Source organism: Lactuca sativa, chromosome 3 (assembly GCF_002870075.4).
Source record: "Lactuca sativa cultivar Salinas chromosome 3, Lsat_Salinas_v11, whole genome shotgun sequence".
In the NCBI taxonomy this organism is placed as follows: domain Eukaryota; kingdom Viridiplantae; phylum Streptophyta; class Magnoliopsida; order Asterales; family Asteraceae; genus Lactuca; species Lactuca sativa.
Window position 1 is genome coordinate 95145906 of NC_056625.2, and position 24192 is coordinate 95170097.

At 29.6% G+C, this 24192-nt stretch overlaps 3 protein-coding genes and 1 long non-coding RNA gene across 5 annotated transcripts; 2 read left to right on the plus strand and 2 right to left on the minus strand.

Annotated features, from left to right (window-relative positions):
• Window positions 1-292: 292 nt before the first annotated feature.
• LOC111912082 (uncharacterized) lies at window positions 293-3041 on the plus strand. The gene is made up of 5 exons (XM_052769763.1): window positions 293-310; window positions 526-593; window positions 650-2262; window positions 2324-2333; window positions 2423-3041. The coding sequence occupies exons 1-5, from the start codon at window positions 293-295 to the stop codon at window positions 3039-3041; spliced, it is 2328 nt and encodes a 775-aa protein (XP_052625723.1).
• A 565-nt stretch (window positions 3042-3606) lies between these two features.
• On the plus strand, window positions 3607-6696 carry LOC111912085 (phytoene synthase 2, chloroplastic). The gene is made up of 6 exons (XM_023907827.3): window positions 3607-4453; window positions 4649-4699; window positions 5141-5313; window positions 5442-5677; window positions 6046-6238; window positions 6400-6696. Exons 1-6 carry the CDS (start codon window positions 4009-4011, stop codon window positions 6571-6573), a joined length of 1272 nt encoding a protein of 423 aa, XP_023763595.1. The 5' UTR covers window positions 3607-4008; the 3' UTR covers window positions 6574-6696.
• Window positions 6697-15025: 8329 nt separating this feature from the next.
• LOC111912080 (uncharacterized) lies at window positions 15026-15793 on the minus strand. The gene is made up of 2 exons (XR_002857071.3): window positions 15500-15793; window positions 15026-15375 (listed from the first exon to the last, which is right to left on the minus strand). It is a non-coding gene; the product is annotated as an uncharacterized LOC111912080 (long non-coding RNA).
• Window positions 15794-18970: 3177 nt separating this feature from the next.
• On the minus strand, window positions 18971-21990 carry LOC111912083 (uncharacterized). Of its 2 annotated transcripts, none has more exons than XM_023907826.2 (5): window positions 21867-21990; window positions 21610-21741; window positions 20760-21317; window positions 20241-20673; window positions 18971-19339 (listed from the first exon to the last, which is right to left on the minus strand). In XM_023907826.2, the coding sequence occupies exons 3-5, from the start codon at window positions 21273-21275 to the stop codon at window positions 19128-19130; spliced, it is 1161 nt and encodes a 386-aa protein (XP_023763594.1). In that variant the 5' UTR covers window positions 21276-21317; window positions 21610-21741; window positions 21867-21990; the 3' UTR covers window positions 18971-19127. The 2 variants fall into 2 exon arrangements, with proteins under 2 accessions (XP_023763594.1, XP_023763593.1); XM_023907825.2 differs by having other exon boundaries at window positions 18971-19405.
• Between the last annotated feature and the right edge of the window lie 2202 nt (window positions 21991-24192).

Genomic DNA, 24192 nt, shown 5'->3' on the forward strand with positions numbered 1-24192 from the left:
TTTCTTGCATAACTCCTAATCCAGTAAGTTTTTGAAATTTCAGTTTTTTTATATAGCGAGAAGTGAACTTTCCATTCAACTCATCCGATCCAAGATTGCAGACTTACCGTGTTAAGGAAACTGGATTACACTAAGCCTCATTAATTTTACAGGTAATTTTTTTCTTTCTTTTTCTTCTACTACTCTTGCTTTATGAAATTCTGATCAAGTTATGTTTTTGATTTTGATTGTTTTTATATAATCTGTAAATCTGATAAGTTATGTATATGTCTATTGTTGAATATGATATAGTATGTCTATTGTTGAATCTGTATATGAATTCTGTTTTTGATTTTTCTGAGATGCGATATGAATTCTGATTTTGATTTTGCTGAGATGTTAATTCAGAATTCTGAATAATTGGATGAATATAATCTGTTGATTTTTTTAAATTCTGATTTTTGAATAATCTGATTGTTTTTTTGATTTATGAATAGTATGTTAATTTAATTTCTGAAAATCTAAAAGATACTATTTTTTGTTTAGGTTGTGGATACATTGTTAACTTCAGGTTGTGGATACGGATTGCTAATCTCACGGATTACTAATCTCAGGTTGTATCCTTCTTTGTTATTAATACATCTTTTTTATTACAATTTTTGTTGTGAAGTTTAAATATGTTTCCTAGAAAACAACCATCTGGTGCTCAAAATAGGAAACGAAAACGAAAAGAACAGGATCTTACTAATAAATTACAAGGATCTTTAAATAAGTATCTTGTTAGAAATGAAAATAATGATGAAAATACTAATGATGTTGAAACTAATGATTTTGTTGATAATTCTAAAGGTCCAATTGAAACTTCTAATGAACCTATTGAAAATTCTAATGATCATGAAAATAATGATTTTGTTGATAAATCTAGTGATATTAATATTTTTGATCCAAGGGTATGGGATAAGTTAGATTTTAAAATGAAAGATTTGCTTGTAGAAAAATGGCCTATTAGGGAAATTGAAAATAACAAAATTTTTCCAAAAGATGCACTAGGTAGACATTTTTCTTGTGAATTTTATATTCGTAAATTAAAGAATGGTGATTCTTATGATAGAAAGTGGTTGGTGTATTCAAAAGAACTTGATAAAGTGTTTTGTTTTTGTTGTAAGTTATTTAAAACAGCTAGATCTAGAAGTAATTTGGCAACCGAAGGAATTAATGATTGGAAACATCTTAGTGAAAAATTAAATGAACATGAACATAGTTCTGAACACATGATTAATTTAAAAACTTGGACACAAACACGACTTAGGTTAAGGAAAAATGAAACAATTGATAAAGAGTTACAAGAAAGAATAAAAAAAGATACTCAACATTGGAAAGAAGTTTTTGTAAGAATTATTGCTGTTGTAAAATGTTTAGTTGAATATAATTTGGCTTTTCGTGGAACTAATGAAAAAATATATGAGAAATCTAATGGTAACTTTTTAGGTGTACTTCAAATGATTGCTGAGTTTGATCCAATAATGAAACACCATTTTCAACTTATTCAAGATAAAAAAAAAAGTCACTTTCATTACATTAGTCATAAAATTCAAAATGAATTAATTGAATTGTTGGCATCCGAAGTTAAAAGTGCAATTATTAGAAAAATAAAAAAAGCAAAATATTTTTCGGTAATTCTTGATTGCACTCCGGATGCAAGTCGTAAAGAGCAAATGACTTTGATTATTAGATGTGTTGATGTTGCAAATGTTCCAATAAAAGTAGAAGAGTTTTTTTTAGAGTTTTTAATGGTAGAAGATACATCCGGTTTAGGACTTTTTAATGTTTTACAAAATGCTTTAAAATCTCTTGACTTGGATATTAATTGTATTCGAGGACAAGGATATGATAATGGAGCAAATATGAAAGGCAAACATCAAGGTGTACAAAAAAGATTGCTTGATATAAACTCAATAGCTTTTTATATGCCTTGTGGATGTCATAATTTAAATTTAGTTTTGTGTGATATGACAAACTCTTGTCATAAAGCTAAAACATTTTTTGGTACTTGTCAAACAATATATAATGTTTTTTCTAGCTCCACACATAGATGGAGTGTTTTACTTGACCATGTAGATGAGTTAACCCTAAAATCATTGTCTACTACTCGTTGGGAAAGTCACATTGAAAGTGTTAAAGCAATAAAAACTCAACTTTTTCAAATAAAAGAAGCATTAACAAATTTAGCTCAAGTGAGTGATGATGGTAAGGTTTGTAGAGATGCAGAATCATTAGTAGATGGTGAATTTTCTAATTTTGAATTTATTTTAAGTTTAGTGATATGGCATGAAATTTTATTTAGAAATAATTTGGTAAGTAAAAAATTACAATCCAAGGATATGATTCTTGATGTTGCAATAAAAAATTTAGAAGGATTAGTTAATTATTTTGAAAAATATAGGGAAAATGGGTTTGACACTGCTATTAATGAGGCTAAAAACATAGCAGAAAATATTGGAGTTGAACCAAAATTTCCTATCAAACGTGTTTATAGTAGAAAAAAACAATTTGATGAAGTTCCAAATACTGAAAGAGAACAACAATCATCTCAAGAAAAATTTAGAACTGATTATTTTATTGTTATAGTAGATATGGCTCTAACTCAATTGAGAAGTAGATTTGAGCAAATGCAACATTTTGAATCTATTTTTGGATTTTTGTTTGATGGTTCAAAGTTAAAATCTTTACTTGATGATGAATTAAAAAAATGTTGTAAGAAACTTGAAACTAGTTTGACAAATGGTGAGGAACTTGATATTGATGGAAAAGATTTATTTATTGAGTTACAAGTTTTGCAGGAAATGTTGCCGGATGAAGCATATAAAGGTGAACTTCCTTGGACAGCTATTCAAATTATGGAGTTTGCAAAGGGGATGGACATGTTTCCCAATGTGTTGGTGGCATATAAGATTTTGTTGACGGTACCGGTCACAGTTGCTTCCGCGGAAAGAAGTTTTTCGAAATTGAAGTTATTGAAGTCATATCTTCGAAGTACCATGACTCAAGAAATATTAAATTGATTAACAATTTTGAGTATTGAAAGTCAATTCCTACGAAGTGTTGATTATGATAAAATAATAGATGTTTTTGCTTCAAAAAATACAAGGAGGCATCGTTTTAGATGAATTTTATGTATACTTTTGTTTGTATAACCTTGTTTTGGTTTGATTGTAAAATTTATTTTATTTTTACTATTTTTTAAATAAATAAAGGCATTAGTTTAGAATCTCGCCCCGGGCATTAAAAATTAATGGACCGGCCCTGGCTGCGAGAGAAAAAATTTGTCAAGAAGCCGTGATTGGGGGTTGCGTCTCGTCCTTGACACCACGATCCATCACGGAAACGACGAACCACGACCGACCAGGGTGGTGTGCATGGCCGTTGTCCGTGGCCATGTAGACCACGACCGGGTTTGTGGTCTGTATACATACCGAACGGCCTAATAATAAATAAATAAATAAAACAAAGTAATAATAATAATAATAATATAAAAAGGCAACAGACAAAAATAGAGGATGCAACTAACAAAAGTTAACATAAAACCAAGTGTGCATGTAGAATCACCTTTGAATAAACATATCATCAAACTTGAAGGCTGAAGCCTATTGTGTGGTGAAACGACTACAGTGAATTTACTACAATATGTGGACACAAAACAGACACCACTCGATACTCATATCTTCCCAAATTTCTCATTTAGAATGATCCTACCTTCTCCACCATACTTTTATTCAAATCCCTTCTTCATTCATCCACAATAATCTCCACTTCTTCGACTTCTCTCAATCTTTGCTTCTTTCTACAACAACCCTTCATTTTCAATCAACAAAACTACTTCAGATTCTAAGTAAAGTCAGCAGCTTTCTGGTTAATTCATTATCTTTCCACATGAATGTGAAGTGCGTATTCATTTAAAATCCCAGAAAACGTGTTTTTCAGTGTTCGATTGAACATACACGATTCTTTTTTCTTCCATTTTCACATATCATGTCTGCTGCCATGATAGGAGTGATTTCCCCTAATTCCGAGGTGTGTAGTGGATTGGGTTTCTTGGAAACAACAAGGGTAGTAGATCCATTAAGATTTTTAACGAAAGAAAAGGGGTTTTTTAGGGGTGAAAGAATCAAGAATGCTAGTAGGAAGCATAAGTGTTATTCTTACTTTGGTGAATTGGGTTTTTTGGGTTCCAGAAAATTCGATATGGTTTCAAGGGTGGTGGCTAACGCTTCTGGGGATTTGGCGATTTCATCGGAACAATTGGTTTACGATGTCGTTTTGAAGCAAGCAGCTTTGGTTAAAGAACAAATGAGATCCAGAGAAGATATGGAGGTGAAACCAGATATTGTTCTTCCTGGAACACTTGGAGTATTGAATGAAGCTTATGATCGATGTGGTGAAGTTTGCGCTGAGTATGCCAAGACTTTTTATTTAGGTTTGTCATCTTTTTGTTATTGATTTTCTTTAAAAAAGTAAACTTTTTCCATATTTTAATCAAAGAATGTTCTTGGATTATGTTTATAATTGAATATTAATCTTTTGATCATGTGGTCAAGTTAAAAAAAAAACAAAAAAAAACCCATCTTTCTTTTGGTATTAGATCGTTTATATTTTGTTTTGTTATTGATAGGAACATTGTTGATGACACCCGAGAGGCGAAAAGCTATATGGGCGATTTATGGTGAGCTTTTCACCCATTTTACTTTATAAATTCCGAGATTTCTCACATAAAACATGTTCTAATTAATTATTTATTTATTTCAAATTGTTGAAACTTGATTGCTAAATACTGTTTTAGCAAGATTCATGTGGGAGAGTTGTTTTCATGATATTTCCCACTTGCTATTAAATCATTATGCAAATCGCAACACAAGAAATAACAATTTAATTTACTTTTATCGTTTTCTTTCTTTCAATTCCAACATTGTAACCCTATATTTCATTTAGTATTTGGAGACTTATCCTCGATAGTTCAACGTGTTCTTCATATTTTCTAGCAATTCTAAAACAATCTTGAACGAAATTTCAACATAAAGAAATGGGATTTTGAGTTTTGACTATAATTAGGAAATGGTCAAACACATTCAATTTTGACTTTTTTGTGATGTGGTCAATCAAATAGTATGGTGTAGAAGAACCGATGAACTCGTCGATGGGCCTAACGCATCACACATAACTCCAAAAGCATTAGATCGATGGGAATCAAGATTAGATGATCTTTTCAATGGACGCCCTTTTGATATGCTTGACGCTGCTTTATCAGACACCGTTTCAAGGTTTCCTGTCGACATTCAGGTTGACTTTTCAAAATCTTTTCGAACACCCATAACGATTAAAGCCACGATCATTAATAAAACCATTCTAATTGCATAACGCGTTGTTGAATTTGTCGAATTCTTGACAGTTTTTCATAATGTTGCCAGCCTTTTAAGGATATGATAGATGGAATGAGGATGGATCTGAAGAAATCAAGATACGAGAATTTTGATGAGCTTTATTTGTATTGTTATTATGTGGCTGGAACTGTTGGATTGATGAGTGTTCCAATAATGGGAATCGATCCTGAATCTTTCGCATCAACTGAGAGTGTTTATAACGCTGCTTTGGCTTTAGGGATTGCTAATCAACTCACTAACATTCTTAGAGATGTTGGAGAAGAGTAAGACATTGTTTGTTTCTTACTTTCTTTTTTGAGTAAATTAATGAAATCGTCCCTATGGTTTGGTCAAAATTGCACGTTTAGTCCATAATTTTTTTTTTGCATTCGGGTCGTCCCTGTGGTTTGATTTTGTTGTCCCTATGATTTGCTCAAAATTACACGTTTGGTCCCTAACTTTATGAATGTAAGGGATGAAAAACGCAATAAAATCAAACCACAGGTACGATCCGAGTGCAAAAAAATGTTAGGGACCAAACGTGTAATTTTGACCAAACCATAGAGACGATTTCAGTAATTTACTCTTCTTTTTTTTACTAAATGGAAAAACGAGGGCAAATTTGTAAAATGTTATGATGTTTGAATTTTAGTGCAAGAAGAGGAAGAGTGTATCTACCACAAGATGAACTAGCAAAAGCAGGATTATCAGATGATGACATATTTGCTATGAAAGTAACCGATAAATGGAGGATTTTCATGAAAAAACAGATTAAAAGGGCAAGAACATTCTTTGATCAGGCGGAAGAAGGTGTTACACAGCTGAGCTCCGCTAGTAGATGGCCTGTAAGCTTTCTTAAACCTTCTTAAAAACTTCGTTATGAAAAATCGTCTTTTTGTATATAATTTTTTTTATGGTTAGTTGAAACCATGATCTCATGCTATAATAAACAAAATAATGAAAGTATGTTACTAATTCGTAAATTTAACTTTTATATTGTTGTAAGGTTTGGGCATCACTACTATTGTATCGACAAATCCTTGATGAGATTGAAGCGAATGATTATAATAACTTCACGAAAAGGGCGTATGTAAGCAAACCGAAGAAGATCATTGCTTTGCCTGTTGCTTATGCAAAATCTCTTGTGCCACCGTCGTCAAGAAAGTTGGGTTCAAATTAACATCATGTGATTGGAGGGTAAATTTGTAATTTACTCTTAATATATATAGTTGTAGAAAATGAGGATGGTCAACATCTGTAAATCACAAAATCTTTGTTGTAATGCATGACATATTTTAGATCAGATATAGAATAGTAATATTCATTCGGGCAAAATGAATAATTCTTTTGCCTTAAATTCTACTATGATTTTGTATTGTAAGTTTATAAAGGTTGTTACACCATTAGACAAAGTGGTCTACCGGTCTCATGTAGGGCTTGTTATGCCTACATGGCCGCGTTAAGAAAGGACTCCCGAGGTGGTGTTATCCTACTTGGCGTGTTTGTCTGTTACTTTCTTCACAACGCTTAACGAGTGTTATTTTAAAATATATGGGTGTTGGCCTTTAAAGATTTTTTTTTCTTCGAAAAGCCTTTAAGTCTAACATTCCTAAACTACTTCTTAATCTACTTATGTTATTGAAATGACTTAACCTTTGACCTTAAGGAGGGAGGGTAACATTTTATACTACTAAACTTTATAACATTCATTTCAATTTTATACCACATTTCACTCTAAATTTTATACGCATTCAAAGGTTTTGAGAGATGGATTATTCATATTCATCGGATGATGATATTTTTTTCACGACATTCATTCAAGTTCTAGCAAACATTGTCCACCAACAAGAGAAAAGTGCGGTTCCATGAACAAAATTGGCAACAAAATATAGAATCCGTGAGGCTGTGCATGAACATTGGGTTCACGACTACTATGCCGAAGATTGATTATATGACGCTAAAGACTTCAAATGGAAGTTTCGTTTGAGTAGAAGAGTATTCAAATGGATAGCTAACGACTTGCAATGTTAGAATGATTTTTTTTCTATTGACCAAACGGAAGGTGTTACTCAACTGTCTTGAACCATCTTAAAAACAACACCATTATGAAAAAACTGTCTTTTTTTTTTGTTTTGTTTTTTTCTTGGGGGGGTGGGGGTGGTTAACCACAAGAAATATCAACATAGTTCCATTTTTCTATGTATTTTAGCATCTTACTTCATTTATTTTTATTATAGTATTTTATCTTTTTTTTTTTTTTACTATTAAGACGTTATTTTTTTGAAAAATATAACTAATTATAGTATTGAAATTTGCTTTGTATTTGGATGATATTGATTTAACTAGGTAGAATTTTTGAAGTATAATATTGTAATAAGAAGACATGAAAATAGAATGTGATGATACAAGAACCATCGAAGATAGTTGCTATATTTTGTATTAGCTATTTTTTCTAGCTACTTGAAACCGAGATCTACTTTTATAATAAACAAATAAATAAAAGCACATTGCTATTTTTTCATTTTATTCCTTCTATGGTTTCTTCAGCCATAATCTCATACAATAATAAATAAATCAATGAAAGAACTTTATTATATCTTGCAAGTAACTTTTGTGGTTACTTGAAAGTTGAAACCATGATCTCGTGTTATAATAAACAAATTAATGAAGTACATTGCTATTTTTTGTGCTTTCTTGAAACCCTGATCTTTGCTATAATAAACAAAACAATGAGATTTAGTTGCTATTTGTTAAATTTGTCTCTTATAGTTGAAATATATGGACATCACTACGATTATATCAACAAAGACTCGATGAAATTGAAGCAAATGATCATAATAACTTCATGAAAAGGGCACTCCTAAGCAAACCGAAGAAAATCATTGCTTTGTGTGTTGCTTATGAAAAATCTATTGTGCCACCATCATCAATAAAGTTGGGATCAAATTAACATAATCTAATTGGAGGGTAAATATGTAATTTACTCTATATACAATGTTAGAAAATAAGGATGATCAACATCTTTAAATCACAAAATGTTGTTGGATGCATGACATATTATTAGATCAGTTATAAAATAGCAATATTCATTCAGGCAAAAATGAATAAATTCTTTTGCCTTCAATTTTCATCTAGAAAATTGTAAGTTTATAAATGTTACACAACCATGATTTTCATAATGTTGCAAAACACTATTTAGCACACATAAATGTTATAGTTTCTTAGACTATTACGTGCAATACTACTAAGCTTTCAATTGTTTCACTTCAGCTTTTGCTATAATATCCACATCAGTACAATAACAATACTCTTTCATAATGTATCGCACTACCACATCAATAACTATTTAATAATTTAAGAAAATCTTAGTATATCATATAGTAGTTTATAATTTAAATAATAATATATAGGGCTTTTGACATAAAAGTCCTTAAGTTTTCAAATTTTTGTCGGCTTCCCTATGACGATTTTAGGTTCATTTATGCCAAATTTTTTCAAATTTTTTTTTCACAATGGCCAGTTAGTCGATTAGACTCTCCCACCAGGTAACCAAGAGGCTGACGTGGCGGTAACAAGTATCTTGGGTTGACGTGGCAACTGGTTCCTTATTTACTCTAAAAAGAGAGAAAATGCTCTAGAGGAGATTCGTCAAGCCACCTAGTTTCAAATGCAGCGCATACACCACCAAGCTACATCCATGCTCGTTTACTTAATGCTGAATAATATAGTATATAATCTCTTAAACACTGCTATGATTAAAACTACATGTTTAATTAAAAATACAATTTTAATTATAATTAAAAATTTAATTATAATTATAATTACAGTTATAATAACAATAATAATGGTTATTATTATTATTATTATTATTATTATTACATATTTATTAATTTCTACGTACACTTTTAAAGTTATTTATATATTTAAAAAATATATTTATACATAATTTTATATATATATATATATATATATATATATATATATATCCTATCTAATAAATGAATGTTTTTTTTCATTTGTCATACTCTTATTCATGTCATTTTACGGTTATTATGAATTTATTTTTTTCCACCTGTCATTTTTTGAGTTTTTTTTGTTTTATTAAATTCAATTTTAATGTAATAATTGTAATAAATGTTTTTATTAATGAACTTACCTTTTAATTTCAAAATTCCCAAAATTAAAGCTCAATACTTTTCTTTATTTATTTAAATTTAAAAGATAAAAAACATTTCCATTATAATAATTCATTATTTTTCTTATTTTCTTATAAATTCAAAGTTCTCAAATATTTTGACATTTTTATTTAACTTTTTTTTAAAAAAAAACTTAACCCATGTAATACATGGGTCTCACAACTTGTATATATATATATATATATATATATATATATATATAGAGAGAGAGAGAGAGAGAGAGAGAGCTAGATTACATACAAACACGTTTTTACACTTATAAATAACACTTTTATGCGAATAAAAACATTTTTATACGTATAAAAACCTTTTTGCATGTTTAAATAACGGTTTTATATGTATTTAAATGTACAAATGTAGTTTTATAGGTTTAAATATATATATATATATATATATATATATATATATATATATATATATATATATACATATATATATATATATATAATATTCAATGTATAAAATTTGTATAAAAACGTTATTTATATGTATAAAAATATTATTTATATGTACATAAATGTTTTTATACTTTATATATACATATAAATATAAATATGCATAAAAGGTATATATATATATATATATATATATATATATATATATATATATATATATATATATATATATATATATATATATATATAATGTATAAAGTAGTTTAAAAGATGAATTTTTATATACATTATGTATATAAACGTTTTTAAATATTAATAAATATATTTTTATATATTTAAATACGTAAAAACAGTTATTTTAATGCATATAATAATAATATTAGTGATAATAATATTACTATTTATAAAAATAAACGATTTCTGAGATTTTACATTATATACATACTTTAAGACTTATTAATAATCTAAGTAGCTAGAGGAATGCGCACGTTTTGTTTTCCTTGATGGCCAAGGTTCGATTCTTGGTTCCTACATTTCCTTTTCTATAAAGCAATTTTTTCAGTTAAATAAAGAGGTTTGCCACGTCGTATCCTAGTTTGCGAGGAGCGCTAGTCAGCACCATATAAGCTCTGAGGTGATCGGCTGTGACAGGGTAACGGCTAAATGGAAAAAATAACAAAATTTGTGTGAAAAAATGACAAAATTTGTTTAAATGTTAGGATAAATGAACCAAAAATTCTCATTGAGAAAAAACCGACAAAAAATATGAAATTTAAAGACTTTTATGTCAAAAAGCCTAATATATATATATATATATATATATATATATATATATATATATATATATATATATATATATATATATATATATATATATATATATATATATATATATATATATATATATATATACTAGTTTATAACCCGTGGGAACCACGGTTATAAAATTAATTAAATTTTTGTAGTAAAAACTCAAAATTATTAATCAATTATTATAAATAAATTATTAATTAAGAGATGTTTTTATTATTTATATAAAATTATAATCGTTGATTCAAATAAATATGTAAAATTAATTTTTAATATATATTAGACGTTATTTATTTGTGAATTAATGAAAACAATAATATAAATTTTAAATTTTAAATTTTAAATTTAAAATAGTAAATAAATACATTGACAAATAACATCACATTAATGATGATGTCTAATAAATTTAAAATTGAGAACTAATAGATTGACAAGTGGCAACACATTAATTAAGAGGTCTAATATAATGACACATGTCAAAAGTACTACTCTTTTATTAGTATATATATATATATATATATATATATATATATATATATATATATATATATATATATATATATATATATAGCTAGGTTCAAATGTTTTTAGCAACTATTGTGTCCCTAAATTCACCAATGAAAATTCAAGAAATAATAAATAATTAAATAAATTATTAAAGGGTATTTTGGACCTTTTGTATTTTTAATTATGGAAATCATTTATTTGAAATCCTACAATTAAGGAAATAAGGTAAATATATTTGACCTACTTGTGTGTGGTAGAACACGTCTCTGACTTGCTAACAGTTGTAGCCGCCTCCGACTTCATCCACTGCATCGGATTCATCCACCATTCACCGGTGAAGTCGCAACCAGCCGATCACTGTCCACCAATACTTCCACCTCCCGCCTCCATCAATGTCGTAAGTTCCTCCACCAACACCGATGAAATCGATTTTCTTTTTTCTCAAAATTTTATTTTTTTAGATTCTATCAGTTGTTGAAATCGATTTCTTTCTTCGCAAAAATTGATTTGTTGAAATCAATTTTATTGCTTCTCTTCTCATCTGTGAAATCCATTGATTATTTGAAATCGATTTTTTTAAGTAATACTTATAATTGATTTGGAATATGATTTTGTAGGATACAAAATTGTTCATCGTGGGTGTTTGTTCTTCAACAACCATCATCCATTCATTACCATCCCCACAGAAGTCGACCTCGACCCTAAAAAAGTTTCAATCGTTGAAACAAAAGCTCACCTGTCATCCTTTCAATCTCGTATGTAGCCTCTATTTCGGCCATCTGGTAAGTCAATTCAATGGGTTGAAAAAAACATCATCTTTCTTTTACAATTTCTCTCCAGTTTAAAGCCTCTGTTTTTGCGATTTTTGGGTTCTAATCGATTTTTTTTGTTGAATTTAAATTATATATTTTAACTCTTCTGATAGATTTCAGTTAGGCCATTTATTTGTTGATAATAATATAAGTTTCTCAGGAAGTGATTTTCGTTATCCAAGTCCTTTTTTTTTTCTGAACACCAAGTGTTCGACTAAATGCCTAAATGAAGATTTACTTTGTAATTTGTCACTTGTCCATTAAAAACTCTTTTCTATGGTCCTAAGTGAATTGTTACTGAGTTTAGATAGTTCTTATAATTTGAGTAATGGTTTTGTTTTTACTTTTTCAAAATAGTTGTTTACCTTTCAATTATGTTTGGTTCAATTATCAATTTATGTTTGTGTAAAGTGCACTAATCTTGTTTGGTTCAATTCTCGCACCATATGGATATATAATTTCAATAGGCCTAATTAAAAGAATGATCATGAAATTAATTTATATTATCTCATCTCATGAAAATTGAGTAAGTAATTGTGTTGTTGATTTGTAACTTACAGGTAGACCATTGAAGGAGCACAAGCAAAGAAAGTATGGGCAACATTCTGCCAGAATGTATACTATGTAGTCTTCCATATGCTATGTGTATACTGATGGGGTTGATTTCATATGCCAACACAGTGAATTAATTTTGTTTGATTTCATATACCAACATAGTAAAGGCTTAATATCATATGCCAATATAGATCAGTGAAAACTACTCATCTTGTTCTAGAAAATTGTTTAAAAAGGTAAGTAATTTGTTTGTGTATTATTGTGGTTCATTTTGTGATTTTGAATTCCAATTTCTATTCTCCCTTGTTATTGTGTATTTGGAATCTAAAATTATATTAGCAGTAAATACGATACTTTTGAATGTATTCTAAGTATTCTGTCAGAATATATTCTGTTAGAATAAAATATATGTATTCTGCCATAATATATAAAGTGATAGTTAATTGCAAGCAACATGTTTTTAACCATTATTAGTTTTTGTTGTATTTGTGATAGGAATGGCCGGAAGAATGTGTTGAAGACCTAATAGGAATAACTTGAAGAATGAATAAAGTTTGAACCTACTCACATTTTAATAAAGTTGTTATTTTTTAAGAATTTTATTCATTCTTGTTAATATTCTTTTAGAATATGTATAATTATATTAAAATGTATAAAACTAGCTTGTCTGTAAGAATATGTATGAATTTGTATTTAAGTTTGGATGTATAAGAATATATTAGAATGTTGTTATTTTCCAACCTTAGATTCAAAATTTTTGTTATTTTTCAATAATATTCTAATAGAATAAAATTCTGAAAGAGCATCATTCTAACTAAAAAAATATTCTGACAGAATAAAATCGGTTATGTTTACAAATTATGTTAGAATTAAAATTGAATTAATTAAAAAAATTCATATTTTAAAATTAGGAGAATTAATTATCCATAAATATCAGAAAATTTCCTTTTATAATTGTAGTTAATTGTCCAAAATACCCTTTTGCTAAAATTTGTATGATTATATGGTACATGTTACCCCATTCTAATATCATACACTCTCAAATCATGTCCATTGATGAATTTCATCCGTTGGTTCAGATTTGTGCATTCTGACACACAATAGTTAGTAAAAACAAAATAACCTAACCCTATATATATATATATATATATATATATATATATATATATATATATATATATATATATATATATATATATATGATAGGCCTAATTTTGTGAGACTGTGAGACGCAATCCTAGTCACTCATTTAGTAGATAAAACAAAAACATTTTTAAAATGCAAAATAATTGAAAATTTTCGAATTTTTTTTCCAATATTATTTTCGGAATATATATTTTCCAAAAAAAAATACAAAAACAAATACATTTTTTTTACATATTTTAGTAGAATATTTAGAATATTTTACATATCTAACAAATCTAGTAGAATATTCTAAACATTCTAAAAATCATATTAGAATATTTCACGTATTCTATTAGCATGGTCTCAAATTAACCTGAACATATATATATATATATATATATATATATATATATATATATATATATATATATATATATATATATATATATATATATATATACACTCTAATAAATAAAGGTTTTTTTGCCACATGTCATACTCACATTCAATTTGTCAAATGTCATTTTATGGTTATTTTGAATTAATTTTTTTCCACATGTCATTTTATGAGTTTTTCTATTTTATAAATTCAACATAATATTTTAATGTAATAATTATAATAAATGTAGTAATGAGTGGATATCAATTTAATTAATGAGTTTACCTTTTAATTTCACAATTTTCAAATTAAAACTCATTACTTTCTTTTGTATACTTATTTAAATTATTTGTTTAAATTTAAAAGATAAAAAATATTTCAATTATAATAATTTATTATTTTTCTTATTTTCTTATAAATTCAAAATTCTCAAGCATTTTGACATTTATATCTAACCTATTTTTTAAATTAACTCATGTATTACATGGGTCTCACAACTAGTATATATATATATATATATATATATATATATATATATATATATATATATATATATATATATATATATATATATATATATATATATATATATATATATATATATATATATATATATATATATATATATATATATATATATCATTTGCAAGGCTTTCAATTGTTGCAAAAACAACATCTCTACATGCCATTTCAATTTCATTTGCAAGATGCGTTTGCAAATCGTTGTGAATGGTCTTGAAAGATAAATATAATATGTAAAAATTAAATTGATCGGTATTTTATTATTTAATAATGATATATATAAAATTCTTTTTAAAATTGACAAGAATTTCATTGGAACTAAATCCGGACGTAACACTCAAATAACCCAAATTACTTCATCAAAAATTCAAAGTACTAATAAAAACTAATCATCTACCATCTGAAATCGTAATAATAAGATAATTGCACTCAAATTTATTTTAGAAATTTGATTATTATCAAATATTCGTAAATAGAAAAAAAAATCGAGTGTAGGGTAATACAGTGGTGAACGTGGCGAATCCGTAGCAACGAATAAATACGACGGAGAGAGCTCAACCAGGACGGCGTTTGGTGGCGAGGTAATCTTCCATCGCCTGGATTTGTTCTTTCGATGGTGGCGTTTCGTTGCTCTTGATCGATCTGTGGATATCATAACTTGTTGATCCAAACACCATCATCCTATATGCATAACATAACTACTGTTATTAATCGATGAATCCAAATATCCAATCGATTCATTGAAATTTACAGCTGCAATATCAGAGAAATCAAACGAAGAGAGTGTATGTATGTAGTTATATACCCAGCGACCAAAAGTATAATCTGTCTAGGATGTATCTGCTTCCCAAAAATTTTCATTTATGCTCTTCCTTTTTGTTTTTCACTAAGTATCTGTATTAGAAATCTAGCTGAAAGAACTAATCAATATGAAGCCGAACTCAGGAAGAAGTATCTAATATCTTTATTAAACCCGATCCGTTTTTAAGGAATAAATTTCCCTTTTATGTGAAGTTTTATTAAACGGTTAGCATGGTTTTTTTTATAAATACATAATTTTATGTTTGGATGATAATCACGTCTTATTCAGGTTCACGGGTCAAAGATTAATGAGTTAGAAATTATTCGGGTTCATGGGTCGTAGAGTAATGGGTTAGAAAACCTAACCCGGACATAAATGTGTGATTAAATGCATGATTAGGGATGAGCATCAGAACCGCCGGAACCGGAACCGGAACCGGACCGGAACCGGAATTGGTAATAGGTTCGGTTACCGGTTCTCCATTTTTATGAAAACCGGTCCCGGTTCTAAAAACCGGAACCGGTTTGATATTTTTTTTTTTCATTTTTTAAAATGCGTATAACTCGCTCATATGAAGTCGAAATTATTTGATTTTTTTCCAACATGTAATTTGGAGTTTGTAATTCATTTTTGACGGTACAAACATATGTTTTTGTTAGATATGGAATTAGACACATGTCCCGAAAGAAAACATATCGATGTTGCGTTTTTTCTATTTCAGCATTATTTTTTTGTTTTTTTTTTAATATGTCCCATTTTTTAAATGTGTAATCATTTATATGACGTCGAAATTATTTAATTTTTTTTCTAGCACGTAATTTAGTGTTTGTAGTTCATTTTAGACTATAAAAACACATATTTTGGTTAGATATTAAATCAGTTATAGACCCCGGAAGACAACATATCAATGCTGCGTTTTTTTTGTTTTGGCATTTTTTATTTTTTTGGAATCTGTCCCTGCTTTTAAAATGCGCATAACTCACTCATATGAAGTCGGAATTACTTGATTCTTTTTTCATCATGTAATTTAATGTTTGTACTTCAATTTAGAATGTAAAAAGTCATAATTTGGTTAAATATTGAATCATTTACAAGTTCTAGAAGATAGCATATAATGTATAGTATTTCAACCGGTTTTATTTTGAAAAATAACCGAAAAACCGGGACCGGAACCGGAACCGGCGGTCCGGTTCCCGGTTCTTATAATATAGGAAAACCGGTTCCGGTTCCGAACTGGTCCGGTTCCAAAGCTCATCCCTACATGACATGGTTCAACACTAACATGTATCTATCAAACATGAACACGATCCACCTAACATATTTCATTATACGAGTTCACATGTCATAATCGTGTTCATATATTATATTTGAGTTCACATGTTATAAATAAGTTTGTTGGTCATAATTGGATTCACAGGTCACCGTTGTGTAAAACATGTATACATCATCTTCATTTATTTTTAACATATGTTATATTATTTATAAAGTTATTAGTATTTATTTTTAATCAATAAAGATTATATTCATAAGAAAACTTGTTGGTAGAAGATACTTATATTAAATAATAGTTGAATACAATTACTTTTAAAATTTAAATAATATAATCTTAGTCTCTTATCAAAATAAATAAGTTAGCAGGTCGATTCGTAGAACTACATAACTCTTCAAACACGACCCGTTTATTATACGAGTGATGCGTGTCGATTAGAAAATTATCCAAACCTGTTTATTTGTGTGTTAGTTTGGGTCGTGTTTTCGAGTGGCCAACAAACTTATTAGTATCGTTGGCAATTTGAAGATACTAGAAATATTTATTTCTTAAAAGACAATGTAAAAACATTACTAAAGGGGGGAAATGACTAGAAATAGTCTTTATTTTGTAGTCCCCCCACCCCACTCCAACCTATACAACTCTCTACAACACTACCTCATCATTTCACTTCTATATAACCTACTTTTCAAACCATACAATCCGTAACACTACAAGTCACCACCATATTTATCAAATTCTTTATATGTTTATCATAAAAAAATAAAATTAAGTTCTATACAACCGTTGCATCATCATATAACTCCCAATCGAAGAATTCGATACTCATACGACTTTGCATAACCCTTTCGTAACTCTTATACCATTATCATTGGACATGCTTTTAGGAGGGTAATAAAATTTCAATCTTATTCAAAAAAATCATCACTTAGGACAATTTTAACCACAAAACATTAAAACATACTAAAATAGTGACTTTTTATATCAAAATACAGTTTTCATTCCAATCACACAATAAAAGTTTACACTAAAAATATATTTTAATAATATTATAATATATTATTATATACTTCCATTCAACTTATTTGAATACACTTTATTGAATAAATTAATAAAAATAAATAGAAGGTGATTTGGTGTCGGATGAGATGCACTCCTAAATATGGCGACCAAAATTTATCCCACAAAATAGCATTGGAACAAATTTTGACGCTATTCCAACATTTTATCAACTGGTTGGAGTTGGTCTTACTACAGCTTCGATCATTAGACTTTTTTTTGCTGACCCCTCTCTCTCTCTCTCTCCATTAATATATATACCATCGTACTCTTTCAAGTTTTTTTTTTCTCTTGTTAGCATAAAACTCATGCATCTTGATTCTTTAGAAAAAAAAACATATACTTAAACTTCAAATGTTTGGCTTCATTTGGTTATGATGATAAAGTTTCAAACTCTCTCCCTCTCCATCTGTATCTCCACTCTCTCAAACAACATGCATGAAACACGAAAATGGCATATGCATGTACTAAAATAAGGAAAAGAAGAAAGACAAAAACATTTTCTTAAACTTAAAATATATATATATATATATATATATATATATATATATATATATATATATATATATATATATATATATATATATATATATATATATATATATATATATATATATATATATATATAGTAATACACACTTGAACTACAAACATATACCCATACATCCTCAAACTTTTCAAGGAGTACCATCTTGTTCTCAAACCTTGCATCAAAGAACCACCACCACCTTCAACAAGACACATTGGTTATGCACATCTTTACCTATTAAGTCACTTATGTAGAGTTGTGTTAAGTACCTTTTGGTGCACTAAAAAGGCACCAAGTTGTTTGGTCATTCCTCTTTTCTGTTCAATCAATGCAGTTATATCTTTTCCTACTCGCTCAAAACTTCTCTCATTCTTTGTTTATCCCTCTACAAATCTTGCTTTATTTCAAGAACAAGTTAATACTTCTCAAACAAGGATGAAGACGCCATTTTCTTGCATGATGAGAGTTTTTTTATCTGATATTTCTATGGAGGTTTGTGTTTGTGAATACTCTTACTTATCTTGGTTGTTTATAAAGAAATGAAAGATCAATATATACCTCATTATTGCTTAAGATATGACTGATGATCTTCGGAGTTACATATTATAAGTATATATAAAAGTATAATTGAAAGGTATCGTATATAACATGGGAAATCCACCATATTCTAAATATTCTAAATACACTCATATACACTATCGATGAAAAATATATCATAAAACATCACAACAAAATCCGTATATATATCAAATGGTAAACACTAATAACATATGTCATTGATGATCAGTTGTAGTTATATGATTTTCTTCAAGTTCAACAGTGGATTCTTTTACAGCTGTACACGTGTCCGAAGGTATGTTAATGCCTGCAAACCCTAACATGACAGCAGCAGCCCCAATGTAATCCATGAAACCGGGTGCATTTCCTATCACAGTATCCACAATAGCCGCTAATGGCACTTGAATAGTCAACCCTGCTGTTGCTACTGTTGTTGTAGTCAGTAAAACAGCTTTTGCCCATAAATAATCACTCAACACATTATCCAATAAACCTAAATAATAAAAGAAAAAAAATTAACAGCTTAGATTAGGGCCCACAAGTTCTCTCACAAAATAAGTTGTTGTGTGTTTGGTGTTGTATTGGACTCATGTCAAAGATGATAAAAGTTGCAATTTTTTGTTTGGATTCGTAAAGGATTAAACAGATTGTACTGTGTTTGGTGTTGATTCCTAAAGGATTAAACAAATTGTACTGTGTTTGGTGTATACTGGATTAGGACTATTTTCCCAACCAAAAAGGACAAAATAAATTATACTGTATTTGGTTTGCATTTGATTGAGACCGATGTCAATGGATAAAAAAATTCAATTTTTTGTTTTCCCCTGAAAAGAAAAAACAGATTGTACTGCATTTGGTGTGTATTGAATTGGGACTGTGAGACCGATGTCAATGGAATAAAAAAAATTGCAGTATTTTGTCCAACCGAAAAAGGTGGGACATGGACTCGGTCTCGACATCTCTTTTGTGAAAAGACATGAATGCCCTTTTATTCTCATCCTCAAAACTAGCCCTAGAAAACATGTCTAGTCCCATATAATAAACACAATCTAAAGGGCATTTTGGGAAACAGGTTGTACTGCATTTGGTGTGTATTGATGTCAGTGGAACAAAAATTGCAGTATTTTGTCCAACCGAAAAAGATGGGACATACACTCGGTCACGATTTCTCATCTGTGAAAAGACGTGAATGCCCCTTCTTGCTCTCATCTTCGAAACTAGCCCTAGAAAGCATGTCTAGTCCCATATAATAAATACAACCTAAGGGGTATTTTGGGAAAATGATAAAAAAACACAACCCTACAATGGCAAAATATAAGAGAACATACCTTTTCCAACAATTAGACCAAATTGCTTGGAGCTAATTGTATCAAAAGGCTCAAGACTAGCCAAATGAAGTATAAGGGCAACAGGGGAAAAGATCAAGAGATTAAACAGCCCTAAAAACCCTAGAAATTGTGCCATGCTGACTTTCCCACTCCCGGTTTTTGCATCATCATCTTCATCAGGTAAGTTTTTCCGGATAAGGGTAATGTAAACAGCATAGAAAGCGGATGAAACAAGGGCAAAAATGTCTCCAAGAGTAGGGTTTGAAGCTACTGTAGTTGCTCCACTTTCTGAATCTCCTAAACTTACAATTATAGTCCCTCCCATACAAAGAAGAACACTCAAAAGTTTTATCCAAGTGAACTTTTCTCCCAAGAATACAAGAGAAACCAAAAAGGTGAAGAGACTTGATGCACTGCTTAAAATGGTATTCGACTGTATAAAATGGAAAATCTTGTTAGATTATTGAACATGATAAAAAAAAAAATTTAAAAAGTTATAATTATATGACATAAACTTACAGTGACAGTTGTATACTTCAAAGATAGATTAAACGAAAGCTGTGCAAGAAACCAAAAAGGGCAAATTAAAAGACTGATTTTTGCAATTCTTATTCGAGTCCAACGCCCTTTTGAGTCCAATAATTCTTCTCCATTTGGAAACACAACATTAGTTTCCATGCTGACATCATCATCATCATCATTAACAGCTTCCTCTGTAACATCTTTCTCTACAAGAAGGTTGATCGCTTCTGATTCTTTTATTCCTTGTGAGGTGTTATTATTATTATTGTTAGTATCATCTTTACTTCTCCAAAAAAGGAAATTTGCATTTGCATACTTATCTTCCAAATAACGCCCGATTTCTACTAATGGGATGTATATTACAAACAGTGAATTGCATATGTATGTGACAAGAAATGGAGATACACCACCATCAACAACCGATTGAACTACAAAACTAGCAGCTATCCAAATGGTTGCAACAGCAAGAATGTAAATCAACCCTAAAACCCATCTCCATGTTTTACTTTTCATTCCTTCAATGTTCAAACACTATCGATGCACAAACGCACCTATCTGCAAGAAATACAGAATAATTCCTTTAACTATATGTTTCATTTCCAAACCGTTTCTCTACATTCTTGATAATTTATAAAGATTTAAGCTTTTGGTAGTGGAATCTAAAATGCATTTACGGATCCTTATCGATGAGAAAAAAGCCCTAATCTTCAGATTTTGATTACGATAATTACTTCAGTGTGAGTTTACTTAAAGAATTCAGCCTACATTTGAGCTATATTGACTTTTACACAAGCAAAAGTAAAGGACACAGAGATGAAAAGAAATTGAAGAGGAAAGCAGATTGGACCTTGATGTTTGAACAATCTTCGGTTTAACCAGAGGCTTTTGATTGAGGATCTGTTTGGAGTTTAGGTCCAGAAGTGACAAGTTTCTCTTGCTTGATCACTTTGAGGAGGCTCTGTTCGTCGTCCCCTGAACCCTAGAATTTCAAAAAAATTTAGGAGACGATTACTGTTATTATAAACTGCAAGTTTATCATAAAAGATTCTCAGAAGTTGTTAATTTTGAACGAGAATGGTAGTCGCAGTGATCATCGAAGATTACCTTGAGACGAATGACTCCAGAATCCGAGGATAATCGAGCAGGCAAAGAAAGTAGGGGAGGTTTTTTTTTTTTTTTTTCGTACAAGGATTTGTTATTTCCTTACACCCAATTTACACCCAATTTTGTGAGTTCAAACTTAAAAAAAATAATAATAATAAAAAATTAAAAAAAAAACGGTAAAAATGAGAAGAAAATAAAAGAAATCAAAGGAAGAAAGTGGAAAAAAAAGAGGGGAAATGGAAGAATCATTTTCCCTCCTAATTTTTCTTCCGATTTGAGAGGATTTGGAAAGAAAGAACAAAACGATTCATTTTCCTTCCATTTCTTTCAAACTCGAGAACAGAAAAGAAAATTCTGTTTTCCTTTCCTTTATCTTCTTTTCTCTCTGTACTTATTTTTTTTTTGTTAAACTCGAGAACTAGACGTTAAGGAAAACGACCTGAGAGTGTAACATACTATAGCTTTTGGTCACAAAACGTTTTTCGTGATCTAATAGCCCTTTAACTTGTTGATTCGTATAGATTTTCCCCTTCCGACTGTTTCAACGGTTGAATCGATCGCATGTGTCTTTTTTATCCTACGTGGCAAATGAGGTGGCATGTATGGCTAATTAATAAGGCTGGTATTAAAAAAGGGACGTTGGTGGTTCCTTTATTGTGCCCTAATACCCTAATGATGGCTTCCTCCTACAGCTTCTCATTGACCCTTGATCGATCAAGCAAGAAATCAATAGTAAACAACATAAAAGCTTGTGATTGTGGGTTCCCTGCATGTATTCTAACATCAACAACACCAAAGAATCCAAAGAGACATTTCATGGTGTGCAATTTCATTTGAATCTTCCCTCTTTTTTGGATTCGTTATTCCTGAATTTCTTTATCTTTTCTGGATTCGTTATTCCTGAATTTCTTCATCTTTATAAATTGTTTGTTTTGAAGGGTAAATGTAATTATTGGAAGTTGTTGGATGTAGAACCTGCACAGGTGCATGTAATCGATGTGGTGGAGGGAATGAAAGCTGATTTGGTAGCATTGAAGACAGAAGTCGAGAATGTGAAAGAAGACATGGAACAAATGAAGAAGGAAAAGTACTTTGATGCCATTGCAATGAAGGAAAAATTATATGAGTTTACCATAGGATTTCTTTTGTTGATCATTGTGTATATGATGAAATGATGTACTGAAAGTAATTATCTAACTACTAAAACTAATATCATCTCTCAAACCAATGCTCCTAACATGTTGATTATGCTTAACCCTACTCAGAGCCTTCGTGAAAGGATCTACAAGATTATCTTCTGATGACACTCTCTTCACCAGGATATGACCTTCTTCAACTCTATGTCTTATGTAATGGTCATTTCTGTCGATATATATATATATATATATATATATATATATATATATATATATATATATATATATATATATATATATATATATATATGGATTTAGCATGATCTATTGGTTCTTTGGTCAAAGAAATCACTTCTTCATTGTTGCAGAGAAGTTTCATAGGCTCATGAATGGTCGGAACTACTCTGAGATCGCCAATGAAGTTCTTCAATCAAGCCTCTTCCTTTTATGCTTCACTTGCTGCTATATACTCTGGTTCACAAGTAGAATCAACCACCATGTCCTTCTTGTTACTTTTACAAGTGATTTCTCCTCCATTTAATTGGAACACCCAGCCAAATTGAGAACGAGGGTTGTCTCTATCAGTTTGAAATCTGACGTCACTATACCCAATCACTCTCAACGTATCACTACAACCAAGGATTAGAACAATGTCCTTTGTCCTTTGTAGATACTTGAGAATGTTGTTTAATATTTTCCAATGAGATCTGCCAGGATTTCCCTGAAAGATACTAACCATGCTTATATTAGAAGACATATCTGGGCAAGTACATGTCATAGCATACATGATCGATCCTACAGCCGAAACATATGGTACTTGACTCATTTTCGCTATCTCTTCATTAGAACAAGGGCTTTGAGTCTTACTCAACTTGACATTGCTTTGAATACGTAGCTCTCCTTTCTTGGAATTTTCCATACTAAAATATTTTTGTAACTTATCCAAGTATGTACTTTGACTAAGACGAATTAGTCTTTTCTTTCTATCCTTTAAATTCTTATCCCAAGAATATAGGCTGCCTCACCCAGATACTTTAAAGCAAACACTTTCCAAGCCAAGACTACACTTCTTGTAGAGTTGGAATGTCGTTTCCTATGAGAAGTATGTCATAAACATACAATACTATAAATGTTACTATACTCCCACTAGCCCTGACATACACACATGACTCATCTGCACTCCTAGAGAA

Coding starts and splice junctions, on each gene's coding strand:
- LOC111912083 (XM_023907825.2), bottom strand. CDS start 21,275: ATGAAAAGTAAAACATGGAGATGGGTTTTAGGGTTGATTTACATTCTT. Junction 20,674..20,759: donor TGAAGTATACAACTGTCACT/GTAAGTTTATGT, acceptor CATTTTATACAG/TCGAATACCATTTTAAGCAG. Junction 19,406..20,240: donor TGGTCTAATTGTTGGAAAAG/GTATGTTCTCTT, acceptor TTTATTATTTAG/GTTTATTGGATAATGTGTTG.
- LOC111912085 (XM_023907827.3), top strand. CDS start 4,009: ATGTCTGCTGCCATGATAGGAGTGATTTCCCCTAATTCCGAGGTGTGT. Junction 5,314..5,441: donor GGTTTCCTGTCGACATTCAG/GTTGACTTTTCA, acceptor TAATGTTGCCAG/CCTTTTAAGGATATGATAGA. Junction 6,239..6,399: donor GCTCCGCTAGTAGATGGCCT/GTAAGCTTTCTT, acceptor TATTGTTGTAAG/GTTTGGGCATCACTACTATT.
- LOC111912082 (XM_052769763.1), top strand. Junction 594..649: donor TCACGGATTACTAATCTCAG/GTTGTATCCTTC, acceptor TTTGTTGTGAAG/TTTAAATATGTTTCCTAGAA.